Source organism: Misgurnus anguillicaudatus, chromosome 9, assembly GCF_027580225.2.
Source record: "Misgurnus anguillicaudatus chromosome 9, ASM2758022v2, whole genome shotgun sequence".
NCBI lineage: Eukaryota > Metazoa > Chordata > Actinopteri > Cypriniformes > Cobitidae > Misgurnus > Misgurnus anguillicaudatus.
The window spans coordinates 31414109-31431329 of NC_073345.2; the positions used below are offsets into that span (position 1 = coordinate 31414109).

A 17221-nucleotide genomic window follows, 5' to 3' on the forward strand; every position below is an offset into this window, starting at 1 on the left:
CACACTTTGAAAGTGGCGGTGGAGGGTAGGAAACACAGCCCCGCCCCTCCCCCTGCCTGCTTTTCAACCACATGGGGGAGCTGTAAGTCATTTTTACATGGAAACTACATAGTGTTGCTTTAAACTAGGAAATTTACTAAATATCTTTATGGACAATGTATTTTTCGGCTATTGCTACAGATATACCCGTGTACAAAAAATAAAAAACAAGACTTATATGCATTTTTTAAGAAAATCAAAGGGCTAATAATACCCAATTAACTCTTTCCCCACCAGTGTTTTTAAAAAAAAAGTTGCCAGTCAGGAGTCGGTGCCTGCATTTTTTTATGATTTTCACAAACGTTTAACTTTTTCCCCGCCATTGATGAGTTATCTCGTCAATTAAGTAAAAAACACTTGCATAAAAAGTAAACGTGTTCCTTATGAGGATTTATGTTAATCTGTAATTCCCAATTTTTAAAATACTGAAATAACTTTTTTACTCATTTTAAACTATGTATGTTTTGATACTTGTTTTGAATCTGATCTCTAACAAAATTCCTTTACAAAAATGCAATTATTTCAGTTTTTGCTAAAAAAAAATGTTAAAATAAAAATACCCATATTTAAGAGTTTATAAGCAGAGAAAAAATATAGATAGGATGAAACGTTTTTTTCCCGTTTTGTTTGTTTGTTTATTGTTTCTTTGAAAGCAAAGAGTCTGTTCTTTATTTGAAATATTTGTATGTTTATATATTTTTAGATAATTTTTTTCTGGAATGCATTTTAAGTTAATGCTTTTCAGAAAAAAAATCTTCTTTAAATATATAAACTAGTGCTGGGCAAAGATTAATCGCGATTAATCGCATACAAAATAAAAGTGATTTTTTTGCATAATATATGTGCGTGTACTGTGTCTAATTATTATGTATATTTAACCACACACACATTCATATATTCATTTCAGAATTGTTTTATTTATATATCATTTTTTAAATTTATATTTAATATAGATTATATAAAAATTTAAATAAATATATATAAACATGTAAATGTTTCTTAAATACATACATGAATGTGTGTGTATATATTTATACATAATAATTAGACACAGCACACACTCATATATTATACCAATAATCACTTTTATTTTGTATGCGATTAATCGCGATTAATCTTTGCCCAGCACTAATATAAACATACAATATATTAAATGAAAGAACAGATCCTCTGCTTTTAAACAAACAAACAAACAAACAAAAAAAATCATCCTATCGTCATTTGTTCTCTTTTTATCACCTCTCAAATATGGGTAGGTTCCTTTAAAAATACAAAATTTTGGGTAAAAAGCTGAAATATTGCATTTTTGTAAATGAGTCAGAACAATGATCAAAACATACACAGTTTTTACTGTTTTTGGATCAGTGGATGCTTCAGTGTTTTATAAGTTGGGTATAAGCGCCACCTAGTGGATAGCAGAAATATGTATTGCTGTAAAAACTCGTCAATGACGAGGAAAGAGTTAATACATTAGCACAGGACAGCTGTCGGAATCTATTCAGTCTGCGCGAACATGTAGTACAGTCACAGTAAAGTAATAAGGTTAAGGTAAAAATACTAATTCAAAATGAGCTACAGTTGTTACAGTAGCTCAAATGATAACAATGCATTTGCAAATGGTTGTGTGTTGAATCTATTTTATGCAAGAAGTTTTCTGGAAAAAAAACATATTGTTCCCTGTGTAGTGTAGGACAATATCATAAAACCTCTAGACCTTTTAAGCACATGTGCTAAACTGTTCGCTTTAAATGCTTATATCTTCTGTAGGCGAATGTTGATTCATATAAAACTGCTTTTTTGCATAGTTGTGTTTGACACATGAAAACGTCTCGGGTTACGTATCTAACTGTTGTTCCCTGAGAAGGGAACGAGACGCTGCATCTCCCTTGCCATACATCCTGCGTCGCTGTAATGCCGCATTTGGCAATATTTCAGATAGCAATATTCTTCCTGGCTCCCGCGTCACCCTGTCTTTGTCGTTAAGCCTCACCATTGGTTGAATTTGATATACACATTCAGACGCACTTACCCCTGGAGGCATCCCCAAAGTGTCACCGCAGTGATGCAGCGTGAGTTCCCCATTGAAAGGGAACTGTAACAATGTATCTTAAAAAGGTAAAACAATGTAACCTTGCTCTCACTTGAAATGTGTCCTCACATTTAGTCCTTGAATTTGAGGGTATTGGACCTAAAAAGTCCTTGAAAGGTCCTTGAATTTGAAGTTAACTAAGGTGCGGGAACCCTGTGAACCCCTTTCATAGTAATAGGAGTGCTTAATAGTGTTATATCCAGTATTTTTGTATGTATTGCACATGCAGCATGCTAATTCTGTAGGGTAAAAACATTTAAATTATTTAAAAATAATTTATATTAAAAACCTAAAACCCTTCTCTCTCTGTCTCAGAGGTATGTGGAGAACAGCAGCGTGTCGGCCTGCTATAATGAGTTAATCCAGCTAGAACATGGAGAAGTTCGAGCTCAGTTTAAACTGAGGTAAGTCCATAAACTTTAATTCCTGAACTGAAGATGTAATGGTAATGTGTTATGCTTAGTTCACATGGCACCCACATCTGATTTGGGACTGTGAACGCTGTATACCGTACAGTATCCTGAATACTGTACTGTACTTTTAAAAACATTCACATAATACAAGAAATTTTTATCATTTGATGCGGATGAAATGAGGATACAGTAATTTTAAACCACATGTGGACATATGGATGTGTTTAGGAGCGGGTCTGTAAAAACAAGATTGTTGGTCATATAACCTCAGTGTATAAACATAAAATAACCTTTAATGTTTGTTTGTGTCATGGTCTTGCAGGGCTTGTAATTCATTGTTTACCGCATTAGAACAGTGTCAGGAAGCCGTTGAGATCAGCAGCGAAGATCACGTCATACAAGTGAGTTCTGGGATCCAAATTTCCCTCGGGCTTTAGTTTCATGACTCTTTATTTAATGTGAGATCCTTATAAGGACTTGACTCCTCAAACTTTAGCACTGGAGCTTAGTGCCTTGGCATACAAAACCGAGTAACACTGCGGTGAACTGTGTGTGTTTAGTATGTAAATCCAGCTTTCGAGAAAATGATGGGATATCATAGAGGAGAACTGATCGGTAAAGAGCTGACCGAACTGCCCAAGAGTGACAAAAACAGCGCTGACCTGCTGGACACCATCAACGCCTGCATGAAGAAAGGAAAGGTCAGCCAGACACAAAACTGCATTTTCCTTAGAAATTATTGTACTGCATTTATAAAGTGCAACAATGAGGTGAAAAAAACATAGTTGTGTGTTTGTTTAGGAATGGCAGGGGATCTATTTCTCAAAGAAGAAGTCGGGTGACAGTATTCAGCAATATGTCAAGATCACTCCTGTGATTGGCCAGGGAGGGTAAGTCACATGATCGTCAAAGAAAAATTTGTATTTCACATCCATATTCTTTGCAGTTGTAGGTGTGTTCGACTTCAAGAACCGACAGGCGGATGACAGCAAAGTACCAAGCGAGCAATTCGAAAGCTCTGACAATACTTTGATGTCATCGACCTGTCGGTTCTTGCGGCGCTGTATGAATTTTCTTTCTATTTTCTTACTAAATTAAAGTTAATTGATTATAAAATGATATTAAAGGTAGGGTGCATGATTTTTAAAAAACACTTTGGAAAAGGGGGTCTGGCCGAGTACCAAAACACACTTGTAGCCAATCAGCAGTAAGGGGCGTGTCTACTAACCGATATTGTTGCCTGGAATGCCTAAGCATATAAAGAAGGTCCAGATTCTATTGGGGTAGGGGCATGTTTGTTTAGGTGATTTCAAATATCAACATTGGCTTTCAGAGATCATGCCTGTAAGTACAGAGGTTAATACTCAAGTGTGGCTGTTTATTGCTGTATTTAAAAACTTTTTTTATTTTCTCTCATTTGTCGCTTTGGATAGAACTGTTTGCTAAATTAATAAAAGTAAACATAAATTTGAAAACAACATATATTGATTATTAAAGGATTATTCAATTTTCTAAAAAAAAAAATCCAGATAATTTACTCAGCACCATGTCATTCAAAATGTTGATGTCTTTGATTGTTCAGTCGAGAAGAAATTATGTTTTTTGAGGAAAACATTCCAGGATTTTTCTCATTTTAATGGACTTTAATGGACCCCAACACTTAACTTTTAATACAGTTTAAAATTGCAATTTCAAATTACTGTAAACGATCCCAAACGAGGCATAAGTGTCTTATCTAGCGAAATGATTGTCATTTTTGGAAGAAAAATAAAGAATATGCACTTTTAAACCACAACTTCTCGTCTTCCTCTGGTCCTGTGACGTGCCAGCGCAACCTCACGTAATTGTGTAATGACGTCGAAAAGTCACGTGTTACATATATGAAACGCACATTTGCAGACCATTTTAAACAATAAACTGACACAAAGACATTAATTAATATCATTCCACATACAACAACGTCAGAACGATCCTCTTTCTCCACACTTGTAAACACTTGGGCATAGTATCGATACGTCATCCGTGACCTCTTGACATGATAACGTATTACGTGAGGTCGCCCTGGCGTGACCAGAGGAAGAAGAGAAGTTGTGGTTTAAAAGTGCATATTTTTTATTTTTCTTGCCAAAAATGACAATCGTTTCGCTAGATGAGACCCTTATGACTCGTTTGGGATAGTTTAGAGTCCTTTGAAACTGCAATTTTAAACTGCATTAAAACTGTTAAGTGTTGGGGTCCATTAAAGTCCATTAAAATGAGAAAAATCCTGGAATGTTTTCCTCAAAAATACATAATTTCTTCTCGACTGAACAAAGAGCGACATCAACATTTTGGATGACATTGTGGTGAGTAAATTATCTGGATTTTTTAAAGAAAATTTACTATTCCTTTAACTTGACTTAAAATATAGCAGATTCAAGTTTAAAGTCTTGTTAATGTGTTATATGTTGTCCGTAATGTTGTACTAAAATATAAATAGTTAATGCAAACTCTTTTTCCCTCACCTTTCAGAAAAATCCGCCATTTTGTATCTGTCAAGAGGCCTTACAGTGACAACCACAGACAGGTACATTCCTGATTTACTGAAAGTGTATTTTTATTTAAAATAAACTTCATCGGGATTAAATGTAAGCCAGAATTTTACTCGCTTGAATTTTAATGTTCACCTATTAATAGATCGCTCAGATTGGCACCAGAGTTTTGAGTGTGAAGCTTGTGGCGACAGCAGTGGGCAGAAATGTTAGCTACGCTAAACCGTTCATCCTGACGGGTCAATGTCAAAGAGTCACATGGGCCGCAGGGTTATTAATACCATCCACAGGTTCTGGTCTAAACCCCGCTGCTGGTTCTATCTGATCAGAGACAGACAGACGCGTATGTGAAATAGCTCAAGCTTTACTCACTGGTGTCTCTGTTAGCTCAGGTATTACCGTTCACACACTTACTCATGTCTGTCTGTTACAAGCATCACAAACATTTACCGTGATAATCATACTTTTACCATGGTAAGAATAGCTTCAGACAAAAACCATAGATGCTAGTGTGAATAGAATAGAATTGCCTTAAATCTTATATCTTAAAGTGATATGTTGTAGTTTATAGATATTAAACACACAACATCAAATTATTGTATCTATCATGTATTATAAATTATCGTTTTTGTATGCATATTGTATACCTTGCATGAAAGTATGTTAATGTATAAGTATGCATTATTGTCTTCAATGCATGCACAGTAATAAAATATGTAAGGAATAATTGACAATCAGCTGTCGAATTGTTCAAAAATAATGCACACCCAAAGTGGTAATGGGGTGGCGTTACACCACAGGCGTGCATTATTATCAAATAATTCAATTCAATTCAAATAATTCAACAGCTGATTGTCAATTATTCCTTACAAATTGTATTACTGTGCGTGCATTGAAGACAATAATGCATACTTATACATTAACATACTTTCATGCAAGGTATACAATATGCATACAAAAATTATAATTTATAATACATGATATATATACAATAATTTGATGTTGAGCGTTTAATATCTATAAACTGCAACATATCACTTTAAGATATGAGATTTCTATAACAACATATAGTTTCACAGTAACTATATAGTCTTGCATGTATTTAATGTTAGTACATGGTAGTTAAGGCCACCTAATATAAGGTGTGACCGTAAATATTGTGTTATCATGTAACTGTGTCTTGTTTAATGTGTAGTTTACTCAAAAAGAGACAGAAATTCTGCTTAGGAAAAGTATTTTGTAATGTAAGTCAAATTAAGGACCTGTTTTAAGATAGTCAATCTTTCTCTTCTAGTTTATTGTGTTTGTATGATGAGAAATGTCTTTGTTAATCTAATTTGGTGACCTCTTAACCTAGTATCTTATCCTCTTATCTACGGTACATCTCATCAAGTGTTTATGTGTCCGTGTGTTTATATACATTGGTCTGGTATTTCAAAACCAGCATGTGTTTTTATCTGAAAAACCTCGCACTGCTTAATTTTTTTTTGTGGCGGGACGGTGTAATCTTCAAGACTGAGATTCCTGTTTCAGTTATTCAAAACTAGATCTGAAAAGGATTAAATAGATGGCGACAGGCAGGATTTGCATCCAGGTGAACTGTCCAAATGCTTAAGCCATTTCGTAACCAACCAGTCTTGACACAGCGAACGTTCGACTAATAAATCCTCTCAGTGTTCGTCTTAAACAGCTGCAGCAATACATTGGAAAATGAGAAAGGAAGCTCAGTATATAATTTTGCATATTTGTTATTGCCTTATATACGCTGTATGACCCACACAATTGCTGCGTCCGAAATTGCCTACTTCCATACTATGCGGTAGGAGCGAGTAGTATGTATTCAAAAAGGTGAAAATTCCCGGATGACCTACTACTTTTGGCAAGATTTTAAAGTGTGCATTTGATGGACACTTTACTGATAAATGTGATGTATCCAATATGGATGTAGTACGTCCAAATTTCATTCACACTACCCATGGGTGATTCTCACGAAAACTTGGTTTTAAAAACGTCAAGCATGAAAATGTAAAAATTGCTTGAATTTACTTTTTTCCCACCAGACATTGAAAAACAAAGTCTGGAGTAAATGGGAACATTAATTTAAAAACTTTTACTTATCATTTAACACTTTTTGTAACATAATTTAAAAAATTAGTCCTAAAAAATCTCATTACCGCAACAGTCAGAAAACATCAACACTGACATATTTTCAAAATGACATGACAAACCTGAAAGAACATAATTTGGAGATTCAGCACATGCATTTAAAAACAAAGTATTATGCTTCTATTAATTAAATTAACATTTAATAAGCATCTGTTGCGGTAATGATAATCAAAATGTCGTGTAAGCATTCTGACAAGACAATATTTCAAATTAACTGTAAAAAAATGATCTTACCTGGTAGCCATCTTGAAGTAACTGGTCCATGTGCTTGGTCACTCAAAATCAAACTTTATTAAAATTCTGTATGTGTGCTTAAACTGTTCTCAAAAAGTGTTGTGGAGGATGAGAACATCAGGCATGGACACATCATTTTCCTAATTTTTCTTATTATTATTATACATGAATATTCAGTAAATATTTTTTCTGTCATCTAAAGTAGTCTAGCAAAACATCCATTTATTTTTTTTCTTAATATTTTTGTGTTAATTTGAGTAAATTACAACATAACGCATGTTCAAACACAGCCGGACACATTGCGGTAATGAGAATTTCAGCAGAAAATGAGATAAAATTTACAATTATAAATTCTTATGTTGAAATCACACATTGTGCTAGGTGGAACACAGTATTGTGTTAATTCTGATGCTTTTTAATGTTACTATATTACACATTTTAAAGCTAAAATCATTAGTGCCGTGGTGTTTCAATGGTTTCGTGAGAATCACCCCCATAATTATAAGGTATTACTTTAACTAATTCAGTACCTACCGTTAGTGGATTTTGGACACAGGGAATGATGCCGCACACTAAACCGAGATTATTGAAAAGTAAAATTTGTGTATGTTTTTATGTATGCTGATTTGAGATCTGTGTTTGCAGGTTCATAAGTTTAGCAGAGAGGATAAGTGCTGTGGTGAACATTCACATTCAGGTAACACACTGTGTGGGCCCTATTTTAACGATCTAAGCGCATTGTCTAAAGCGCACAACGCAACGTCTAAATGGGCGTGTCCGAATCTACTTTTGCTAATTTAACGACGGGAAAAATGGTTTTTGCGCCGAACGCATGGTCGAAAAGGGTAGGTCCTATTGTAATGGGAGTATTTTGGGCGTAACGTGATTTAAACAAATGTGAGACTCAGCTCTCTTTCCCTTTAAAAGAAATTTGGGCTGGCGCTTTGTATAATCCCTTTTTAGTTGACGTACTTTTTAAACTGAAAAAATAAGCGGAGGTAGAAGATCCCCAGTTTAAGATTAATGTTAAATAATTGTGTTGTTTTTCCCTTATATTGAAATTGTTATTTTTTTATTAAAACCTTTAAAACCCGTTTTCTTTTAGTCATGGAAGTAAAAAGCAGGCTTGTAATTGCTTTAAATGTATGGTTATCCAATATCATCAAAACATAATTTACAAGTTTCTAAGATAAGGTTTGTACTCTAAAAATACTTTATTTGTAACAAACAGGAGATAAAGAATTTACAAACGGCTCTCCTCACGTTTCAGCACTTTGGACAGCGTTTTTTTAGCAAAGAGTTTTTTTAAGCATTACTTACAAATGTTTCTTACCTCCCATATCCACAGGTACAGAGTCATCATATACAATAAATCCGTGAGGTAGCATTAAAAAAAAAACATTTAAAAACACGCATTTGTTCAAAGCAAAGCATTTATTTACTTACCAGGCTGCAGGTAAAGCAGCTCTTTGCGCCTTCTAACGTCTCATAATAAGTCCTCAATTATGTCCAAGAGACTCAATAATAATCTTTTACATTAAATCATTTAATCTTTCATATTTAAAAGCATTTTTGTGCTGCTGCGCATTCATGTACTTTGTGATAAGCAAACCCGCGTTGTCCTCCCGTTTATAGGCGCATTTTACTAATGCGCTCTTTAAATAACATAAAACACATTGCGCCATTGACTTTAGACTTTAGACCAGGTTTTTGTTGGTCAATGGCGTAGTCTATTTTAGTTGCCTCAAAATAGCAACGCGCCAACAATGCGCCTGAACACACCTCGTTTTTCAGACCAGAACGCCCATGGGCGCAAAGGGGGCGCAAATGCATTTGCTATTTAAACAACGCGGCGCTAAACGTGAAAATTAGGGTGGAAACTAGCGAAAGACACTTGCGTCGCGCATTGCGCTGCATTGCGCCGGGTGTAAGATAGAGCCCTGTGTCTTTATTAGTGCTTTTTTAAAGGTATATGTTGTTGTTTAATTAGCACATCCATATTGATTGAGCTTTATAGATTTGGTTTGCGTGACATGCTGCAAAACACAAGGTTAATATCATGTGACTGAAAATAAACAGATCAATGTTGCATTGAGAAGCAGAGACAGAAATCTGCATGCAAAACAGACAGATGGTTGCAATGCACCCTGTGATATTTGATCGGTTGATCGGCTTGCCAATGATTTTACATTTTATTCATGTAGCCTTTGTGTGCATGTGTGTATTTTACAGTGTCTTTTTTTTAATAGAGGTGTGTGTGTTTTCTCACATTAAACATGCTGCTTTGTCTTGACCTTATGATGCTGTGTTAAACGTGATGATGATGTCATATCGATGTTGAGTTCGGCAAACAGCGATGCTGGTTGGCTGCTATCAGATAAGAGATGATTAACGTTGTGACGTCTGAAAGTGTCTGCGTGCTGATTGCCATACTCTTCTCTTGCTTTTACCCAGAATGCAACTCCATGCGTCACAAAGACCGGAGGAAAGAATCTGTGGACGTCAGATCTATCAGCTCACACAGCAGTGATGGTGAGAGAGGGTCACAGATGGGGGGATTGAATCAATAAAAGCATAAATACAAAATGAAATAAATGAGAGGATAAAATTGAAATCTGGAAGAAAGAGGAGCCGTTCGGCATTGTGTAATGCAACAGTGTAATTGTAAACATGTGTAGAAATGCTGGATTTTGTTAAAAGAATAGTTCACAGAGAAATGAATATACTGATATACTTATGTCGTTCCAAATTTGTGTGATTTTCTTTCCCCCGTGGGACACAAATAGAGATATAATTTTTATATATGATGGGAAATGAGGATGGTCAGGTTATAAAATTGCAAACATTTTACTATTCAAGTAATCCGTATGTACCATTCCAAATGTGGCTTTACACAACTGATTTATGGTCATTGTTTTTTTTTTTTTTTTTTTTTTAAATGTGAAGAATAAATTCAAATGGGTTAGGAATTAAATAAGCATGCTGATGATACATTTGTTTATTTTTTTGGTGAACTAGTTCATTAAAATATATGCAGAAAACAGGACGTAGAAATAAAAAAGGTGGAAGTACAGATGAATAGAACAAGAAAATGAGCAATGAGTGTGTATAAAATGTATTTGTGTTTAATGTGTGTGCGTGTGTGTTAGCGAGAGAGAGGGAGCACTCTGGCTTTTTGTGACGTGGTCATTGTTGATGACATCAGCACTCCTACAGCTTCAATGCACTCTGACGCAAACTGAGCTATTTAAAGAATCCTTTCTATCTCTCTCTTTATCCCCTATTCTCTCTCTCTCATTCTTTTTTCTCATTCTCTCTCTCTCTCTCTTTTGCTCACTTAGCTCCCAGTCTACAGAATCGCAGATATTCCTCTATGGCTCGTATCCACTCAATGACTATAGAAGCTCCAATCACTAAGGTACATCAGTACATCTATATTATTACACTCAATCAGCTCAATTCAGATGCATCAGCCAATCTTTGTAAACACCGACAGATGCTTGTAACTTAATACCCTTTATTATTAATCTCACTGAGCCTTTAAAACTATGTGTGACCCTGGAGCACAAAACCAATAGTTTTTACATTTAAAATTTATATTTAAAGCTGAATAAAAGTCTAGGCCACCACCACCAGACTTGTTGTTTTAGAAGTTTTAAAGTCCATCCTTATTTATTTTTCAATCTATGTAGATGTGAACAGAAAATACAAGAAATATGCAAAAAAGAAATCAGGACTAAATGTCTTCTTTAGGCATCGTCGGTGTTTAGTGTGACCTCTCTTGGTGGTACTAAACACATCTTGAGCGTTTTTGAGCAGAATTGAGTAAAAAGACTCATTTCTTTAAAATTCAAAATTAGGATTTAATTTTATTTATGTATAAGAGATCACACAGTTTCCTGTTATTGCTCAAGTGGAAGGGGAGTTTACCCTAAAAACTTGACACATCAGTTTACATTTTTATACAGTTTTTAATACTATATACACATTTCCTGTATTTTTTAATGTTTTCTATTAAAGAGACTGAGAAACAATTATATATGATCAATATTACATTGCAAAAACACAAATTTAAAGGTAGCATGGTGGCCTAAGACTTTTGCACAGTACTGTATGTTTTGTTGTGATATGAAAATATATAGCCCAAATACAACTATTTGAAAATCTGGAAACTGGGGGTGCAAAAAATATAAATATTAAAGAAAATCGCCTTTAAAGTTGTCCATATGAAGTCCTTAGCAAGACTTATTACTAATGATAAATACTTTTTTTATATATTTACGGTAGGACATGTAAAATATATTTAAGGAGCATGATCTTTACTTAATTTCCTGATGATTTTTGGCATTAAAAGAACTGTAATTTTCACCCATACTAAGTATTTTTGGCTATTGCTACAAATTTACCCGTGCTACTTTTGTTTTGTGGTGCAGGGTCACATATGTGACCCTGTCTGTCAAACACAGGCTTAAGTCTGATAATTATAAGATTGGCATCATGGCTTGACATTGCTATACGCATTGTATAGAATGATTTTGTATAGAAAACAATTAATTTAGCATAAAAAATTAATTTAGCTAAGTTTTCACAGACTGAGTCACATATATTATATCCAGTATAATAAATGAATAATCTTGTGTTATATCAATTTTTTATGTTTTAGTTGCACCCTACCCACAGTGCAGTTTATGAAGTCATTTCAGTTTTAAAAATCCACTAAACTCAATTTTTTGGACTCAATTGGCATCAAATGTATTTTTTAAAATACAAGTTTAGTTTTGCAATGAGATATTTTCAAGAATAGTTTACTGAAATCTGAAAATCCTCTCATAATTTCCTCATCCTCATGCCATCCCAGATGTACATATAACTTTCTTTCTTCATCTGAACTCTAACAAAGAAATGAATATATTAAAATACCATCATGTTGTCTGCATATGGTATTCAAACGGAGAAGCTCCAAAAATCACAAACATCAATCATTAATGTAACCCCAAAGACTGTAATGGCATAGTGAGTAAAATCTGAGTGAAAAATCATATTTGTTTAACTTATTTCTCTCATAAGTTGGCTCATTTTTTCTACAAACTTATGTCATACATTTAAAGGGACACTCCACTTTTTTTGAAAATATGCTTATTTTCCAGGTCCCCTAGAGTTCAACAATTGAGTTTTACCGTTTTGGAATCCATTCAGCGGGTCTGGCGGTACCACTTTTAGCATAGCTTAGCATAATCCATTGAATCTGATTAGACCATTAGTATTACACTAAAATATAACGAAAGAGTTACGATATTTTTCCTATTTAAAACTTGACTCTTCTGTAGTTACATTGTGTACTAAGACTGACGTAAAAAGTTGTGATTTTCTAGACAGATATGTCTAGGAACTATACTCTCATTCTGGTGTAATAATCAAGGACTTTGCTGCCGTAACACGGCTGTAGGAGGCGCAATGATATTACATAGCACCCAAAAATAGTCCCCTGCCATTGACTTTTTATCAAGGGGACTATTTTCAGGCGCTGCGTCATATCATTGTATTAGTACAATGGATTCCAAAACGGTAAAAATCAAGTATCCCTTTAAGCATGTGCTTTTAGAAAGGTGATCCTGAACTTTTCAGGAGTAGTGCAAATGATTACATAGTAAATTATAATTACATTTTAAATGATACCTTGTAATAAAATATCTCAGACTAACAGCCGGCTCTGCGTATAGCTGAATAGCATAAAGACACACATTCAGTGGCTTTGTCCAAATGTGTGCCTTTGTGTATTTACGACTGCTTGTGAATGACCGAGGATTTGTTTAAGTCAGCGTATGAAAAGCAGACGCCTTACGCCTCAGATATGTTTATGTGTCTAAACCTTTGATAAGTGGTTTGTTGTTTCCTACCATCTGTCTGTATTTTATTTCCTCCAGGTAATAAATATCATTAACGCAGCACAGGAGAGCAGTCCCGTGACCGTGGCAGAAGCTCTAGACCGTGTTTTGGAAATCTTACGGACCACGGAGCTCTACTCACCCCAACTGGCCTCAAAAGAGGACGACCCTCACACCAACGACCTGGTGGGGGGACTTATGAGCGTAAGTTAGGGGGCGTTAATCATATCTTTTATTTTAGAATAAATACTAACTTGCATGCCTTTGTAGATATTGTGCGCTGTGCTTTGTATGTCACTGTGTGCCAGCATCTGAAAATATTTTTTATTTTAATAAAGGGTAATAATTGTTTTATGAGAGCACATTTTAACCGTATAAGAGCAAGAACCCCATTTGCGTCAAATTTCAATTGAGTTTTAATTAATTGAAAGCAGTTTGCAATTTGAAGAATTGTGGATGTTACTTATCAGATCAACATTAAAGATAAAGTATCTATAAATAATGATTTTAGGCCTTCAATGTAATATCATTTAAAACAATCAAATTTTACATTATAATGAACATTTTCATTTCTTTTCACATTTTGGGCTTTTTATGTCACTCATGTTATCATGCCATAAAAATAAATGTAGACGGACATATATTAAAGGATTAGTCTATTTTCTTAAAAAAAATCCTGATAATTTACTCACCACCATGTCATCCAAAATGTTGATGTCTTTCTTTGTTCAGTCGAGAAGAGATTATGTTTTTTGAGGAAAACATTACAGGATTTTTCTCATTTGAATGGACTTTAATGGATCCCAACACTTAACAGTTTTAATGCAGTTTAAAATTGCAGTTTTAAACGACTCTAAATGATCCCAAACAAGGCATAAGGGTCTTATCTAGTGAAACGATTGTCATTTTTAAAAAATATTAAAAATATGCACTTTTAAACCACAACTTCTCATCTATCTCGGGTCCTGTGACACGCCAGCGCAACCTCATGCAATACATCATCACGTCAAGAGGTCACGGATGACAAATGCGAAACTCGGCCCCAGTGTTTACAAGTGTGGAGAAAGAGGACCGTTCCGACGTTGTTGTATGTCGAATGATACTAATTAATGTCTTTGTGTCAGTTTATTGTGCGTTTCATATAACACGTGACCTTTCCACGGCATTACACAATTACCTGAGGTCGCGCTGGCGCGTCACAGGACCGGAGATAGACAAGAAGCCGCGGTCCAAAACTGCACACTCTTAATTTTTCCTGTCAAAAATGACAATTGTTTCGCTAGACAAGACCCTTGCGCCTCGTTTGGGATTGTTTAGAATCCTTTGAAACTCTCTTGAAACTGCAATTTTAAACTGCATTAAATCTGTTATGTGTTGGGGTCCATTAAAGTCCATTAAAATGAGAAAAATCCTGAAATGTTTTCCTCAAAAAACATAATTTCTTCTCGACTGAACAAAGAAAGACATCAACATTTTGGATGACATAGTGGTGAGTAAATTATCTGGATTTTTTTTTAAGAAAATGGACTAATTCTTTAATATAATTATGATGTCATAACCTTAGCAAAGACTAAACTGTGATTTTAGTTTTAATAAATAGTTTGTGTAAACTATGGAGAAAAAGATGTTTTAGAGATGATCTCATGGTAATTCATACAGATTTTATTTTACTTGTTGATATGTTTTATTATTGTTTAAAAAGAAGCCAAGCTAATATAACAAATATCTAATAAATAAATATTAAAATTGAGGCTTTTAATAGAATTTGCTTTAGCGGGCAACTCACAGACAACGTACGGGCAACCTGGTACCCGCGGGCACCATGTTGGAGACCACTGGACCAAATCATACAAAAACGTACGTTAGTGAGGATAAAGCATTAATGAAACCTCACTTTTAACCCAACTTCACCGGGGCGAAAGTAATTATACAAATGAGATTGTATGAATTCATATGAATTAACCATTTTTTAAAATACGAGTGAATTGGCATGAGATTGTGTTGAAATGATAGAAAGTACTGCAGATCAAACACACAAGCGGTACACATTTCAAGGAGGCGGGAAATGCCACAATCTGATTTTACAGGACTAAACCTAGAGAAGATCTTTCATCATTACGGGAGACATTCAGGCGTGGTCTACCAGGAAACATGTCCTGTATACCGAAAATGGCATTCATGTGATTTGAAAAGTTGTGTTTTTGTGGCACAAAAGCATTGAGCTCCAAGCTGCCTGGCACAGACTGGTTCACAGTTAGCCAGCGGTCAATGACGATACCGCCGTGTTTATTTACACATCATTTTTCTGTCTGTCAGCTGCACGTCGGCCTCTTTTTAAGTCTTCCACATGATTCAAAATGCTTCACATTTGTGGGGCAGGTTATGATAATGATATTTTGGGTTGCGGTTTGAGGATTGAGTTGGAGAGTCTCTGTTGAAAGTAGATGACAGCTTGAGCACATACAGTGTTTACTAGAGTCAAGACAAGAGTAACACCAGGGCTGTGTATCGCCAACAATTTCCCGATACGATACGTGTCCCGATACAAGGCCATGATGCGATGCGCTTCACGATACTAGAGACTATTCTGAATTACATTTTTGTTCAGAATTTAGTAACATTATTGTTTATTGTACATTGAATAAGCAGTGTCGTAACCGTTGTGTTTTTGCCATTCATTTATTAGCTTTTGGGGTAACTTGTGGAAATACTTAAAATTAAGTTAGTACTTATGTTTTTTCAAAGCAGTTTTACAAAGATAGTGCGTTACTCTAGGCATTATATCATATTGGTCTCTAATTTAATTATTCTATATCTATGAAAATATGTATAAACATGCAGTCAGACTTAATACTATTTAATAGAAATCAGAATATTAACGTGACAGCTATAGTTTGAAGAAGCTCTGTATCTCTTCTCTAGACCAGTGGTTTTCAAACTGGGGGCCGCGAGATGGTGCCAAGGGGGCCCCAGTTTTATGACATTTTATGAAATACATTAATTTATCATGAATTCTGTGTAATTAAACCTAAAAAAATAAGGCTACTAACCAAAAGCACTACTTTTTTTATTAAAATGTTGCGTTTTAGAACAGTTTTTGTCACAAATTTTCTTTGGGGGGCCGCGAAGTAATGCACCGTACACAAGGGGGGCCGCACGCTGAAAAAGTTTGGGAACCACTGCTCTAGACGTACACTTCTCACATGCAGCTCTTTGTCGTGTTTCTTTTTCAAATGCGTTAGTACTGTTTTGTAAGAGAGTGGCTAATAAAGCCCTTCGCATTTTAAATAAGCACGCGTGTGAGAGAGCAAAAAGCCAAATCCTGTAGGAGGGACGGCAAAAACAACTTTCCAATCAACAAATGTCTTGATCGTGTTCCTCTTTTAAAATCAATGCGCTGTCGAACAGACTTGATGGCAGAATCTTCACATCTCAGTTCTCCAGTGGCAGCCATTTTGTTGTAAACAGATTCAACACAAGCGCTCATTTGGGGATGTGGTTGGTTGATTACGTTACTGTTGATCATCTGTCCATCATCATATAAAGCCCGCCCTGACAATTTGATTGGTCCGAATAGTTTTTGTTTGGGCATAGTAGCCTTAGATATGTATAAAGGCTAGATGTCTCGCCCGCGCTGCTGGCCAATTGAGTGGAATGTCCGCATTTGGCGGCCATCTTACCACAGGGCGCTCGCTCACTCGTAGCATTGCGTTTAATGGAGCATGTACTTTTAAATGACCATAACTTGCTCAATTTTCTACAGTTTTTTAAACGGTTTGGTTTGTTATAAACATCAAAGATGTATCTAGGACACTATATACTTAATGAATAATTTTCATGAATCTTGTTAAAGCATCCAGAATT

General features: G+C 35.1%; 1 protein-coding gene across 3 annotated transcripts in view; it reads left to right on the top strand.

The window, feature by feature from the left end:
- Positions 1-17221, top strand: part of pde8b (phosphodiesterase 8B) — a 77247-nt gene that overhangs the window by 43259 nt on the left and 16767 nt on the right. For all 3 annotated transcript variants that reach the window (XM_055180125.2, XM_055180124.2, XM_055180126.2), the window contains exons 6-14: positions 2444-2532; positions 2864-2942; positions 3102-3242; positions 3343-3431; positions 5053-5107; positions 8118-8169; positions 9927-10004; positions 10814-10890; positions 13397-13561. In XM_055180125.2, the coding sequence (XP_055036100.2) occupies positions 2444-2532; positions 2864-2942; positions 3102-3242; positions 3343-3431; positions 5053-5107; positions 8118-8169; positions 9927-10004; positions 10814-10890; positions 13397-13561 (825 nt within the window). The remainder of the gene's footprint in view (positions 1-2443; positions 2533-2863; positions 2943-3101; positions 3243-3342; positions 3432-5052; positions 5108-8117; positions 8170-9926; positions 10005-10813; positions 10891-13396; positions 13562-17221) is intronic.